Source organism: Papio anubis, chromosome X, assembly GCF_008728515.1.
Source record: "Papio anubis isolate 15944 chromosome X, Panubis1.0, whole genome shotgun sequence".
Lineage (NCBI taxonomy): Eukaryota > Metazoa > Chordata > Mammalia > Primates > Cercopithecidae > Papio > Papio anubis.
Window position 1 is genome coordinate 83,448,731 of NC_044996.1, and position 15,500 is coordinate 83,464,230.

The 15,500-nt window shown below is 39.2% G+C and overlaps 1 protein-coding gene across 4 annotated transcripts in view; it reads left to right on the top strand.

Annotated features, from left to right (window-relative positions):
- Positions 1-15,500, top strand: part of OPHN1 (oligophrenin 1) — a 365,836-nt gene that overhangs the window by 121,699 nt on the left and 228,637 nt on the right. For all 4 annotated transcript variants that reach the window (XR_002519579.2, XM_021932859.2, XM_021932860.2 and 1 more), the window contains exon 3: positions 3,888-3,983. Coding sequence is in view for 3 of the 4 variants with exons in the window: in XM_021932859.2 (XP_021788551.1) it covers positions 3,888-3,983 (96 nt within the window). In the remaining variant the exon portion in view is untranslated. The remainder of the gene's footprint in view (positions 1-3,887; positions 3,984-15,500) is intronic.

Here is a 15,500-nt window from a genome sequence, read left to right on the forward strand (position 1 = left end):
GGTATTTTATTTTTTTGTAGCTATTGCAAATGTGATTGCTTTCTTTTTAAAAATTTTTATGTTTTTAAGATACAGGGTCTCACTTTCACCCAGGCAGGAGTGCAATAGCATGATCATAGCTCAATGTAGCCTTGAACTCCTGGGCTCAATCAATCCTCTCGCCTCAGCCTCTCAAGTAGCTAGGACTACAGGCTTGCACCACCACGCATAGCTCATTTAAAGAATTTTTTGTGTGTGTGAAGACAGGGTCTCACTATGTTGCACAGGCTGATCTCAAACTCCTGACCTCAAGAAATCCTCCTGCCTTGGCCTCCCAATGCTTTGAGATTAAAGGCATGAGCCACTGCAACCCACTGTGATTGCTTTTTAAATTTCTTTTCTTTCTTTCTTTCTTTTTCTTTTTTCTTTTTTTTTGAGACAGAGTCTCTCTCTGTTGCCCAGGCTGGAGTGCAGTGGCAGGATCTCGGCTCACTGCAATCTCTGCTTCCCGGGTTCAAGCGATTCTCCTGCTTCAGCCTCCCAAGTAGCTGGGACTACAGGTGCATGACACCATGCCTGGCTAATTTTTGTATTTTTAGTAGAGATGGGGTTTCACCATGTTGGCCAGGCTGGTCTCGAACTCCTGACCTCAAGTAATCTGCCCGCGTTGGCCTCCCAAAGTGCTTGGATTACAGGCATGAGCCACCGCACCTGGCTCTTGATTTCTTTTTAGCTAAATGTGGCACTCTGGTTATGTATACTTACCAATTTACTATGTAACCCATGCATTGGAGAAATGAAAACGTATGTCCTGAAGAGGCTTGTGCATGAATTTTCATCGAAACTTTATTCACAATGGTTAAAAACTGGAATAAACACTGATGTCCATGAAGAAATGATAAATAAACACATTGTGGTATATTTACATAATGGAGTGTTACTTAGCAACAAAAACAGTAAATTACTGATACAAGCAATAACATGGATGAATTTTAAAACATTGTGCAGACCTAAATGAGTCTATTTTGTATGATTCTATTTTCATGAAACTCTCGAAAAGTATCGTGATGAAAAACAGGTGTCTACACTAATTAATTAATCTTGTTCATATTCTACATCATTCCCTTAAAGTTCAAAGTGCCTAAAAAGCACTATCCAACTACATTCTATAATGTGTAAGGGAAAGGTGAAGTGAAGAAATTGTGGAAGACACATACATAAGTAAGGTGATGGAGAGAGGACCCTGAAAGCTGGACTGAAAAATATTGACATAGTGGCAGAGTGGACGGGGATGGGGAGGATAAAATGATGAGTTCACATTGTTTGGAGTGATGTAGTGAATTTTAAGATGATAAGGAATTGAATGTGTCACACATGACAAGCATTTCTAGGTTATGTATGGATTTTTTGTAGTCTAGAAGTCATCCACTTCACTTATTTATCTAAAATACATGAGTCTTTTCCAGGACTTTTCTCAGCACAAGGGACAAATATATGGGAACCTGGAACTTGTTTCAAGAAGAGCTGTGAATTTGTGCTTGTTCCTTTTTTTTTTTTTTTTGAGATGGAGTCTTGCTCTGGCACCTAGGCTCCCAGGCTGGAGTTCAGTGACGTGATCTCGGCTCACTGCAACCTCCACCTCCCAGGTTCAAGTGATTCTCCCGTCTCAACCCCCAAGTAGATGGGACTACAGGCACCCGCCACCACACCTGGCTAATTTTTGTATTTTTAGTAAAGATGGGATTTCACCAAGTTGGCCAGGCTGGTCTCAAACTCCTGACCTCAGGTGATCTGCCTGCCTCAGCATCCCAAAGTACTAGGATTACAGACGTGAGCCACCACACCCGGCTGCTTGTTCATATTTTTGAATGGAATTTGTGTGCATTATTTCATTTGTTCATTTGATTCTAAAGTGAGGACAGTATTTCCTACTTTTATGTAGTTGGGAACAGTAAATGGAAATGTTTGTGGAAAGTTTCTCATAAAATTTCAAGGCCTTTTGTAGATATAGTGTTTTAAAGGCCCAGAGTCTGGAGAAAAGAAGAGATAGGTACAAATAATGAAAAGGGAGACTAGATGCAACTTCTTCCTTATTCCATGCCTTTATTTTCAAAATACTATAAATGTTGAACATTGTAGTATTTGTGGTTTCTGAAATTTTGAGATAATTTTAAGAAGAGGAATAATTAATAACTGTTCCTTCCTTGGCTCAACTAATATTTAGGAAATACTAGTAGGTGTGGAAGAGCAACACAATAAATGTTTTTATTTAATTTCCCTGAGCATAACAGAGAGCAGATGGGGAATTCTGGGCCTGCCCTTTTTTACTACTAGCCAAGGAAAGCAGAAAAAAATCAATTGTTTTCCAGATATGGAGCCAGTTTTGTGTTCTCGTTGCTGATGTACTGTGAAAGGATTTGAAGGGTGTGCATGCACTTGTCACATTCATGTGGCTTAGATTTGTAGTGGAAAATGTGATTCTAGGTTGTCAAAATTGTGAGAAGCCATGGTAACCTGGTCTGTGTAAAAATGTCAATATTGTTATTATTACTATTTTCAGTGATTTGTTCAAAAAATTAAGACTTAAAATTCTGAAAATAAGTATTTCTGAAAATAAGACAAAGATAAAATGCTAATAAAATTTTTGGCATATAATTTGTTTTAGCCAGATGCTTGAACTTATTGTATTGTATTTTTGCTTAACTATGACAGCTTTTCATTAAAAGGACTCAGCGTGATTGCTTGCTTTGTCTCCATTTTCCTTGGTCTGAGAGCAAATACTCAGGCTCAGTAAGTCCATGCATATGATAGGTTTGAAAACTCAGGATGAGAAGGGTGATTAAACTAGGGAGAGAAAGAAGAAATCGGAAAAGGGAGCCAAAAATCAGCAACAAGCTTAAGCTTTCCTAGAATATGGTCTAACAGGTTGGCTTAGTTGGTAATATCAGTGCGCCTCAAAGTTAAAGAGTATATGAATGCCCTGGGGATTGTGTAAAAGTGTAATTTCTAATTTATTAAGTCTAGGGTAGGGCTTGGCAATATGCATTTCCTTCCACCTCCCAGGTGATGATGCTGCTGGCCTTAGAACCACTCTTGGAGTGCAACAAGGGTCATAATTTGGGTTGGACCTTTTGGTGGGGACATATTTAAAACGTCTCAATAAAAATAACTTCTCAAAAGTATAGCTAAACATGATTTAATTTTATATCAACTTATACACTAAAATATATTCTAAAATTCAAAATCATTGACCAAAAATAAAAGCATTTGTTTGGCCATGTCACCCTGATTGTTTTCATTCATTGCTTTCTTAGGTTAGGTCTCTTTATAAATACTCTGTGAATAAGTAAAGTCTCTTCGTCTTCCAGATAGCATCCTAACACAGGCTGTCATCTGGTTAACATATAAAATGTCCAGGTGGTATCTGTATCATCATGGATAGGGCTCTGGAGAAGCAGACAGACCACTTGGCTTCTCTTTCCAGCTTTGCCACCCAGCTCTGGGACTTTGAACTCCACATGTATAAAATGGAAAGCTTCTAGTGTATTGCCCATAATAGGGGTTTAGGAAATGTGTAAGGAGACCCTCCTAAGAGTATAACTAAGTAGTTTCATGTCTTCCATGCTTTGAGTAGAGCAGGTCAAAGAGGAGAGGTGTTGAGGATAAAAAACATGTCCCATAACTTTTAAGGACTTTACTGAGATGCCCCATCCTTTCTTCTTGTGATTTTAGTTGTTCAAACTTTCTTCTACTGCATATCTAATCTTTTGTTTTATTTCATTAAATGCTAGTTGCAACCTGCTCAGAGCACTTACCTTTGGTTTTCTTTTATCTGCTCTTACAGAGATGAGGAAATAGATCAAAGCATAGCATTATTGAACATTTTTCTTTTTACCCTTCCTTTGCAGATTATTCCTCTGCTGTTCAGAAATTTTCCCAGACGCTGCAGTCATTTCAGTTTGATTTCATTGGAGACACTCTGACTGATGATGAAATTAACATTGGTAAGTCTTCAGCTACATATGGTCATATACCTGTTGAGGCGACCCTGAGACCATGTAGTCTTTTTCATTTGTGGATACAGAGCACTTGGACATGTTCATCCACTGTGATCCAATGCCAAGGCCCTGGGAGGTTGATTAGGAAGGATAAGGAAACTTTCCCTGCCAGTCCCATTTCCCCTTCACACGATAGCAATCAAAAGATACCCTTAAACTTCTACTGAGGTTTTTGACTCAGACCGTCTGTAAGCGACCTTTTCTTTAAAGCATATTTTCCTAAAGAATATATTAAAAGGGGATTTTTTGGGTTTATTTCCCAAAATGGTCAGAGTTAGATTCTTCTAAGGAACAAATTTCCCTAGAAAGTGTTAAATTAGCATTTGTATGTCTACAACTTGTCAGGAACAGGTTGCTTGGCATCTCTCTTGGGAACTGGATTTAAAAACTCACTCTTTTAGTTGTATAATCTTGGACAAGATATTTCTCTCTCTGAGTCTCATCTTATCCTCTGTAAAATGGGGTTAATATCTATCAAAGATGTTAAAAAGAGGAGGTTATATAGTAGAAGTCAAAAGAAATTTGTATTATTTGTTATGAAGGTAAAGAGGAGTGGTTAACAAACCCCTGGGCCCATTCCAGCTCACCACCTGCTTTTGTAAATAAAGTTTTATTGGAATATACCCATATTCATTTATTAAGCATTTTCTATGGGTATTTTGTGGCACAAGAGTAGCACTGAGTAGTTAGTGACCATTATGGGAAAAACATTTATGTGTTTTCCCAGCACATTATTGGAATATACCCATATTCATTTATTAAGCATTTTCTGTGGGTATTTTGTGGCACAAGAGTAGCACTGAGTAGTTAGTGACCATTATGGGAAAAGCATTTATGTGTTTTCCCAGCACATAAAGGAATGCCTGACATATAGTAGATGTTCAGTGAAATGTTGGTAAATGAATAATGGATACATTCAAATTTCATTATTACGAGAGCTATACTTCATTTAATATTTAGCTATTCTTGGAAATATAGCTTATTTCAATTTTTTACTATTATAAGTAATATTTCAGTGAACATTTTTTAGATTTAGATTGGTGACCGTTCTGGTTAAATGTGACTGTGTAACTAGTGAGTCAGATATTTGTATTTGTATTATTTTCTTATTCACTCCAGTTTATTTTACTTCAGTAAGTCTATCCAGGTCCAAGTGCATGACTTATTTAAAAGTTAACATTATGGACTCTGGAATCAAGTAACCCAAGTTTGAACTCTACCTCTACATCTTAATAGCTCTGTAACCTTGGCAAGTAACTTCACCTCTCTAAGTGTTAATTTTTCTTATCTTGTAAAATGGGGATGAGATAATGCCGAGTGTGCACAGTGTTTAAATGAACGTTAGGTATTTCAACATTATTATTAATGTAAGATAATTTTGTACTTCTTTTTAAAAATAACTGCTACTTGCCTATCAGTTGGAAGATTGGGAGATACATGGTACATGAAATTACATAAATGGTTCCTTTTTCTGGTATGGGGGTCTGATTTTGAACAGGTGCCCATTTATACCAAAGCCACCAACAGATCTGAGACTTTTCTCATGTCTTCCTTTATGTTGAACTTTGAGCCTTAATTCTCTTAACCCCATGAACCTCACTGCAAATGTCAATGAGTGCTATGCAGAAAAAAAGGTGTGTGAGCCTGAGCATAATGACTTATAAACAAAAGAAAAATGACTCCTTGGTGATGCCAGGTTCCTGTGGGGGTCTGTGGGACTCCATCAGAGCTGCTGATTATGACATCTTTGCTGCTTTTTTAAAAAAGAAAGAAAGACAGGGTCTTGCTCTGTTTACCCAGACTGGTCTTGAACTCCTGGGCTCAAGCTATCCTCCCACCACCTTGGTCTCCCAAAGCTCTGTGATTACAGGCATCAGCCACCACACTCGGTCTTTTTTTTTTTTTTTTTTTTTAGATGGAGTCTCGCTCTGTCCCCCAGGCTGGAGATCAGTGGGCTCACTGCAGCCTCTGCCTCCTGAGTTCAACTGATTCTCCTGCCTGAGCCTCCCGAGTAGCTGGGATTACAAGCACTCGCCACCATGCCTGGCTAACTCTTGTATTTTTAATAGAGACATGGTTTCATCATGTTGGCCAGGCTGGTCTCAAACACCTGACCTCAAGTGATCCAACCCACCTTGGCCTCCAAAGTGTTGAGATTACAGGCATGAGCCACAGTGCCCGACCTTTTTGCTGCTTAATGTATGATTTATAATAACTCTTTAACTCAGTGATAATTTGCCTGCCAATTTCAGAAGCTCCTACTTATCATTTGACCACTGCTTTTAGGGGTGCTGACTTAATGAACTGACTTTCGTTATTGAGGACTTAAGAGAGGTTTTGAAAATTCATTGGCCTGTCATGGTCATTGTCCTCGTTGAATCTTATTTCGAAAGCTGGGAATTGTGGTGGTAGTGAGAGGAAGAGCCAGTACTCAAACAGCTGAGGCTGAGGCTCTCTGGAGGCTTTGAGAAAAAGTCTTGGGGACCCTACTGGGAGGCTATTGTTAGGAAAGAGCAGTTGCTTTGGAAGCTGAGAATGCAGAATGTGCCATGCCCTCCTATTGCCAATACTGCTGGCCCTGAGTCAACACATCTTGTTTCACTGGAAAAAAAATTGCTTAAAGCCACTTTGGATGGAATTGTGATACCCTTTTGGATTTCACATTATATGTGCAGAGGGCCTTCTCATTAAAAATTTTTCATTATTGGCTCCAAAAGGTCACTCAGTAGCATTGACCTCATTGTAGGTACTCGTTATTTAGCAGAAATGACAGTGCTTCCTAGAGCTCATGGAGAAAGCCTGAGGATTCTGAAGAGTTCCTGCCCCTGATGATCTGCTCTAGGACTTACCGTGAATAGTTTATGTCTAACAGGGACAAGTGGGAGGCCGTGTGTCATTGATCTGACCATGACTTCTTTCACTGCTTTAGAGTTAGATATCTATGCCTTCAATTGGCATTGCCTTGTCTTTACCTCTATGTCTCTGTAACCAAAGGAAATCCCAGGTGTCTAAGAAGTCTTGGGTCTCCTTAGATTTGAGTTTTATTTGTTAGCTATGGGATCTTGGCAACATTAATTGAGCTTGTTGAGCATCTGTTTCCCTCATCAGTATAGTGGGGGAGTATTAATCCACCTTACAAGGTCATGAGGAGCAAATCAGATAATACTTATATCAGAGAGTGTCTGTAAATCATTTAGCTCAGTGTCTGGCATATAGCTGGTGCTCAATAATGCATTGTTATTGACTCTACTAGGAACATTGTAGAAGGTAATTTGTGGAAAACAGTGTTGGTTTGAAATTATATATTTCCCAAATTAACCAAAGGAAAATGTAGGATTGTAAAATGTCCGTGTTGGCAGGGACCTTAAATAGTATTTAGTTCATTATTTCTCATATAACTTCATATCCAAGTCACCTGAGGATCTTTTTTATCCCATCACAGGACCTACCTTATACCTAAAGAATCAGAATCTCTATAGCAGAGCCCAGGGCCTTGATTTTTACATAGTCTTTATAACATCAGTGAGCATTTTGTAACCCCAGGACAGATCTCAAACTTTTCCAAACTGTCCTCCTTGGATCTTCAGTGTCTCCCATCTTTCATGATCAAATGAAACAGCGGTTTATATTGGGCTTTCATGTAAGAATTTGCTTGAAAAATGGGATTTGTAGATTAAACGAGAGAAGCAGACACTTTTAGAGTGCTCCCAAATAGCAGGTGTCATTGTAAGCACTTTATATAAACTAATGAGATAAAGAGAGACAGAATAGTAGCAAGTTTATCCCTCAATTCAACAGATGGGGAAACCGAGATCCAGAGGTAGGGACGTGATTGTTGAAGTTCCCACACAGCTACATAGTACCAGATTTGCCACTAGAACCTGAATCTCCTAAGGCCCAATGGATTCATTCAATAACATTTTATTGAGCATTTGCTATAAAGCTTGTCCTCATGGACTTCCCAATCATACAGGTTTTAGCATAGGCAAATGGCTTGCAATGTCACCATAGCACCATGAACTAGAAAGAGGCTCGTTTTCCACATAGGCTTAAGAGAATCTGCTTACTTTTTTTTTTTTTTTTTTTTGTGATGTAGTCTCACTCTTGTCACCCAGGCTGGAGTGCAGTGGCGTGATCTCGACTCACCGCAACCTCTGCCTCCCGGGTTCAAGAGATTCTCCTGCCTTGGCCTCCCGAGTAGCTGGGATTACAGGCATGTGTCACTATGCCTGGCTACTTTTTTATTTTTAGTAGAGACTGGGTTTCACCATGTTGGCCCGGCTGGCCTCGAACTCCTGACCTCAGGTGATCCACCTGCCCTGGCCTCACAAAGTGCTAGGATTACAGGCATGAACCACCGCACCTGGCCAGCTTACTCTTTTCTCAGGATCCCTTATATGTATTTTTATTCATTAGTAAATAGGTAGAGCGTGTCCACTAAATGACATAAATAAGGGATTTAGAGACATAGAACACATCTTACTTCCCTCAAGGTGCTCATAGTCCATTAAAGGAGGGAGATAAGTAAATAGACAATAGCAACACAATGCGATAAGAACTACGGTAGAGGTCAGCACATGGTAGCCCCTAATTCAGACTGGTGTGTATATGTGTTGGGGGACAGGATGATGGGGAGAATAAACAAGGAAGCCTTCTCAGAGAAGTGATATCTGAGTCAGTTCCAGGGTTAAGGTGAAACAAGGCAGGTGGCTAGGGTTCAGATATAAGGAAGCACTTACTCTCAGGGTTGTGCAAGTACAGGCTGGCACTTGAGAGTGAATATACCTCCTTAAAGTTTGCAACCTATGTACCTGGGGATTATTTGGTGAGGATCTTCAGAGGGCCTCGTATTTTAACCTCAAATTTCAGTCTTGTCATCACCGGAGCATGGCATCCATCAGGTGAACCCTGATAGAGTAGTTCTTTTCTTCTGTGCATCTACCTTGCTACATCTTTTCCAGAAAATGTCACCCATTGGGTTTTAGTGGGTTGTTTGTTTATGCCTGGAGGAATGAAAGTGATGTTCTAAATCTCAGACTGTAAATCACATTTCCACTCCAGTTATCCCAACATATTTGAAGAAACACCTTTGTGGGGCAAGAAGATTGATTTAAGGTCAGACTTCTAGTTAGAAAGTTCCATCAGCCACCCATTACTGGTTTCTGAGAGATGAGGGTTCAACATTGTCAGTCCCCCAATCCTGATTTTTGTTTAATGTGAATGTTATTCATTGCTAAACAACTCACAGAAGATCATAAACCTCTTGTTTGAGATAAAGAAGGGACTAAGAAATAGACTCTTGAGGGCTTTTGTTTTTTGTTTTTTGTTTTTTTTTTTTCTATAAAACCAGTTGAAGTATCCTTTGAGAAGTGGTGGCAAATGTCAGTTGTTTTAGAGTCCTGGAGGTCAGGCATCTTAAAAGAGGAATGGCTAAAATGAAAAAAGAATCACTAATATAAAAGATTGTATTTAAGTAAAGAGCCAGGAGTTGAATTCTAAAGGTTCAGTGATTTTCATGAGATTGGTGGGGGAAAAATCTTTTGGTTATACATCTTGAAGCTCTTAAGCTTATATGTCAGTGCGGTTGGTGACGTTCACAATATTGCTTATCGTTCATATAGGGGCATGCACGAACCAAATATTTTGCCAGACTTTCTTAGTGCAGGCAATGGTTTTTCTGGGGAAAGTTCTAGCCTAATGCACCTTCTGCTGTGGTGATAAGCCCTTAGAGGTTTATATCAAGTTATTGGGCTTGAGTTCATAGGGCTTCTCACATCTCGAGGAAAAGAGAAAACGCAAGGTAATCAGAAGTCTCTTTTGGGATCTGCGCCATCAGGTTTTAGTTCTCCATGACTGGAAGTCACATGAGAAGAAGATAATTGGGCTGGGTACGGTGCCTTATGCCTGTAATCTCAGCACTTTGAAAGGCAAATGTGAGTGGATCACTTGAGCCTAGGAGCTGATTCTAAATGCTTTCAGGGAAGCATCATATTAAAACATAAAAACCTATGTATAAATGAGAAGATACTTAAAATGGCAGTGGCCAACTTATTACTGGTCATTTTCAAAAGTGGAAGACTTGATGACATTTTATTACCAGAAGAATAATGCAACTGAAAAATACATGAGATTTATGTGGCATTTAAAACAAAAGAAATCAATCCAAAAAATATTTTACAAAAAATCTGTAATCATAATAACCCTATTTTCAAAGAAGAGTGAATATTATATTTATAAAAATTGATAAACACAACCTTTATGAAGAAAAAAGTCTTCAGATATAATAATTCTGACATCATATACCATGAATATAGCAAGCTTATAGTTAGAATATACCAAGAATATATCAATCATATCAAGGAAAGCTGGGCTCAGTGATACATACCTGTAATCCCAGGTACTCAGGAGGCTGAGGTGGGGGGATTGATTGAACAACCCCTAGCCACCCAAAAGAATATCAAATAAAGAGATTGAGAAATCTTAATAAAACATACTATGGAAAGCAAGAACATTGATCGTTCTCTAAGAACTTCCTGTATAGCATTCAATTTCTGAAATATGTACATTGGTAACGTTTAGCCCATGCAAGCTAGGGAAGTCTGAACATCTCTTTTGATTTCACGGTACTTCCTATGCAACTCAGACGATAAAAGAAAAAGCACCAAAACGATGCACCGGACAATTAAGGAAGTTATTGTCATAGGGAGAACCTTTATTAATGAGGAACATCTCAAAGAAATGGAAGAAAATTGGGATATTGTAGAGGCAGATAAACAAGGGGTCATCTGCAAGTCTTATGGGAGACATGAAGAAGGATAGAGATTGATATTATATATGAGGTGGTCTTTGCAGTCTAGCCATTTTTCAGAACGCAGAAGGATGTGGGATTTCTTAACACTGGCTGCTTTCCTGGAGCCCTGGTCTCAGGTCCACACTCAGTGGTCCGGGATTCACAAAGCAGGGCACAACGCAGTGTCCTTTCAAAGCTCCCAGGCCCTCTGAGGTTCCACTGGGGAATTTGAGTGAAGAAGATGGCACCCACGCAGAGTGAGGAGACTGCTGAACAAGAGCCCCCTATTCTCATGGGCTTTTTATACCTTTTTGCTTATTTCCCTTCTGACTGATCTGGAGACTGACTGCTGGTTAAGTGCCAGTCAGGGTCAAGTAAGTGGTACAAAATGATTGCAAGATGTTCCTGACTATTGGTTGAGAGATCTAGTGAAGTGAATGTCATTTTCTCAGGAGTATTATTTGGTAGGCCCAGGCTTCAGGCCTGTCTGCCATTTACTCTTTCTCCCTCATTAAGGTCTCTTGGACTCCAGTAATCTTTCACTCTGAGCTCTCTTCTCTATCCTGTTCCTGCCACCATATTTCATCCATAGCAACGACCCTTATATCTTGGCTCACTTTTCTTCATGGGGATATGGTAGGATTTAGAAACATGGTCTTGGATTTGGCTGGACCTGAGTTCAGACTCTGACCTGTTCATTTACTGGCTACATGATCTTAGGCAGTTTTCATTAAAAAAAATAGTAATTGAGTTTATTGGTATCTTTGCATTATAATATAAACATACTTTATTATAAAAATATGGAAATGAACAAAAATATTATTATTAGCTGCCATATACTGAGTACCTACTGTGTGCCTACTGCTTTGTGTACACTATCCAGTTCTCAGAGCAATTTTAAGGAGGTAGAATGACGATAATGGAGGTTAAGAAAACTTGCCCAGGATCACATAGCTAATAAGTAGCTTAAGTGAGATTTTTTTTTTTTTTTTTTTTTTTTTTTTTTTTTTTTTTTGAGATGGAGTCTTGCTCTGTCACCCAGGCTGGAGTGCAGAGGCACAATCTCAGTTTACTGCAACCTCTACCTCCCAGATTCAAGCGATTCTCCTGCCTCAGCCTCCTGGGTAGGTGGAATTACAGGTGCTCACCACCACCCCTGGCTAATTTTTGTGTTTTTGGTAGAGATGGGGTTTCACCATGTCGGCCAGGCTGGTCTCAAACTCCTGACCTCAAGTGATCCACATGCCTCGGCCTCCCAAAGTGCTGGGATTGCAGGTGTGAGCCACAGTGCCTGGCCCTAATTGTTGTAGCTTTTTTTGTAGAGATGGATTTCATCATGTTGCCCAGACTGGTATTGAACTCCTGAGCTCAAGCGATCTGCCCACCTCAGCTTTCCAAAGTGATGGGATTACAGGCATGAGCCACCATGCCCAGCTTTAAGTAGAACTTTAAATCATTTCATTTTTGACTTTAAAATTTACACATGTATGCACTCCATAAAGAATCACAAGTATTTTGATGCATTTTTTTCTTGGCTTTTTTGGGGGTCGAAACACAATTTTCTGCATATAGCTGTACTTGTGTACAATTGTTGTGTACAGATTTTTATATTCTGCTTTTTTTTTTAAAATAGTGTTACACTCTAGCTATTTTGTCATGTTCAGAAAATTTTGTGTAATTTCCTTTTTAATAGCTTCAATAATAGTTCATTAAGTGGACATACTTAATAATTCCCCAATCATTGGGCATTTTGTGTGTTTTCAATTATTCATCATCAGTAATAATGTTGAATGCCTACCTTTGGATATAAAGGTTTATCCCCATGTATTCATAATTAGTTCTTTTTGTTTGTTTGTTTTTTGTAGAGATGGGGGTCCCACTTTGTTGCCATCAGGCGTTCGAGCAGTCCTCCTGCCTTGGCCTCCCAAAGTGTTGAGATTACAGGTGTTTTCCACCATGACTATCCCATGATTAGGTTTTAGGTATGGTTTCCCAGATATGAATTTACAATGTAAAAGGGTATAGATAATTTTAAGCTGTTTGATCCACATTGTCAATTTTTATTAGAAATTTACAATTTTTTGGAAGACAGTACATAACACTGTAATTTATATGACCTTGCTAAATTAAACCTCAGTTTTCTCATCACTAAAATTGTAATGATGAAAAATAAAACACTTGAGAAGCATCTACCATATTGCTTTTCCCATCTCACTTTTCTGAACTTTTTGTAATTTCTTCTTTGAGAATTTTCCAAGGATAATGTTCTCTTGCTGTGATCTTTGTTAAAAAGAAAATTCTTGGACTGCTAAACATTATTGAGGAATATTGCGGTAAGTTTTCTAAGCCATGCTTTGTGGTGGTGTTTGTGGCAGGGCATGTTGCTATTATTGATGATGGTGTTGTTGGTGGTTATGGTTATGCAGGGCTGTTTTTTTCCATTTCTTAGCCAATTTTCTTAGTCCCCAGTCCTAGTACCTGAAGAGAGGGCAAAAGGACTCTAATGACTTTGGCTCCTTAATGACTATTCTCTCCCACACTCTGTAATGGACAGTCTGATCTCACTAAAGCTTTTATTGCCTTCCCATTAATTCTACAGAACTGTTTGCAGGGTTAGTTTTTAGAAGATGCTGTAATTAATTATCCATGATATTTGGTTAAAAATAGATCTCTAAGAGGCCTTATAGGACCTCAAGATTCTGAGTCAGAAATAACCCTTGTCCAAACCTTTCATTTTTGCCCTTTTCTTTTGTCTTTTTTTCTTTTTCTTTTTTTTTTTTTTTTTTTTTTTTTTTTTTTTTTTTTTTTTTTTTTTGAGATGAAGTTTCACTCTTGTCCCCCAGTCTGGAGTGCAGTGGCATAATATTGGCTCACTGCAACCTCTGCCTTCTGGGTTCAAGCAATTCTCCTGCCTCAGCCTCCTGAGTAGCTGGGATTACAGGTGTCCGCCTCCATGCTCGGCTAATTTTTGTGTTTTTAGTAGAGACGGGGTCTCACGATGTTGGCCAGGCTGATATTGAACGTCTGACCTCAGGTGATCCATCCTCCTTGGCCTCCCAAAGTTCTGGGATTACAGGTGTGAGCCACCGCGCCTGGTCTGCTTTTGTACTTTTCTTGATTCGCTATAGATATGACCAAGGGAGAGTGAATATGAGGATATTTGGGGAAGAAAGCACCATTTGTGGGGCCAGTTGGAGGGACAGTGAAAAACAATGTGACGTAGTGCTTTCGCCATGACTGGGGACTGTAGATAGAGCATTGAAATGGGGTCCTCTTTTGACTGTTCAGCTAGCTGTGTGACCTTGGACAAATCAGTTCCAATCTCTGGGCCTCAGTTTTCTCATGAATAAAATGAAGTAGTTGGACTAAAATAGATGATCTGTAAAAGTCTTAACATTTTTAGAAAGCAAGTGATTACAATCTTAGAATCAAGAGGCTATCTTGACTTTGCTAAATACTTCTTGCCCTGTGCCACATGCTTCTCTAGGCATTTGAAGTTTTCTGATCAAGCAATAAATGTACTCATAGGGCTTTTTCAGGCCAGATATTCAGCAGTGAGGTTTTTCTTGACTCAGCAACTTAATTTTAAAGTGATTTAACAATTACTGAAGCTGTCTGTTAATTGAAAGTAAGGCTCAAGAAGCTCTGACCAGGTTACCATGGTGGGAATGGTTGAAAAATGACCTCCAAAAATTTGATCTTTCATAAAAGCAGCAAAGACACTGGCAGAAATTTCCAAAATCAACTTTTTAAAAACTCCAGAAATGAACCAAAGTTTTGCAACAAAACAAGGCATGTTTATTAAATAAAAATGGCTGAATAGTTGAGAAAACACTGAGCTCTATGACATTTTAATTTGCCATGTTCCTATTCCTTTCTGCAGTTCCATAGTAGCTTTGAAAACTAATGTCTGTATAATCATGCAGTGTGTGCAAACCACTATTCTAGCAGCCATGGGTGAGGGTAGAATGGGTTTGAAGTTACTCAAAATTTGAGAAATATCACTCACAGGGCTTACGTGATTTGAGCTGACTCAGAGTTTACTCTTTAAATGGTTGTTGTTGTTGTTGTTTTACCAGTGCATTTTCTTTCTTTTGTTCTTTTTTTTTTTTTTTTTTTTTTTTGAGACAGAACTCCTGACCTCAAGCAATCTTCCTGCCTTGGCCTCTGAGATTAAAGGCATGAGTCACTGCAACACACTTGTGATTTTTTTTTTAAATTTCTTTTCTTTTCCTTCCTTCTTCCTTTCTTTCTTCTTTCTTTTCCTCTTCCCTTCCTTTCCCTTCCTTTCCCTTCCCTTCCCTTTGCTTCTCTTCTCTTCTCTTCTTTTCTCTCCCCTTCCCTCCTTCTTTCTTTCCTTCCTTCCCTTCCCCTCCTCCCTCCCTCCCTCCCTCCCTCCCTTCCTTCCTTCCCTCCTTCCTTCTTTCTCCTTCCCTCCTTCCTTTCCTTTCCTTCCTTCCCTTCCCTTCCTTCCCTTCCCTTCCTTTCCTTTCCCTTCCTTTTCCTTTCCCTTTTCCCTTTCCCTTTCCCTTTCGTTTTCCTTTTCCTTTTCCCCTTCCTTCCTTCCTTCCTTCCTTCCTTCCTTCCTTCCTTCCTTCCTTCCTTCCTTCCTTTCTCTCTCTCTCTCTCTCTCTCTCTCTCTCTCTCTCTCTCTCTCTCTCTCTCTCTCTCTC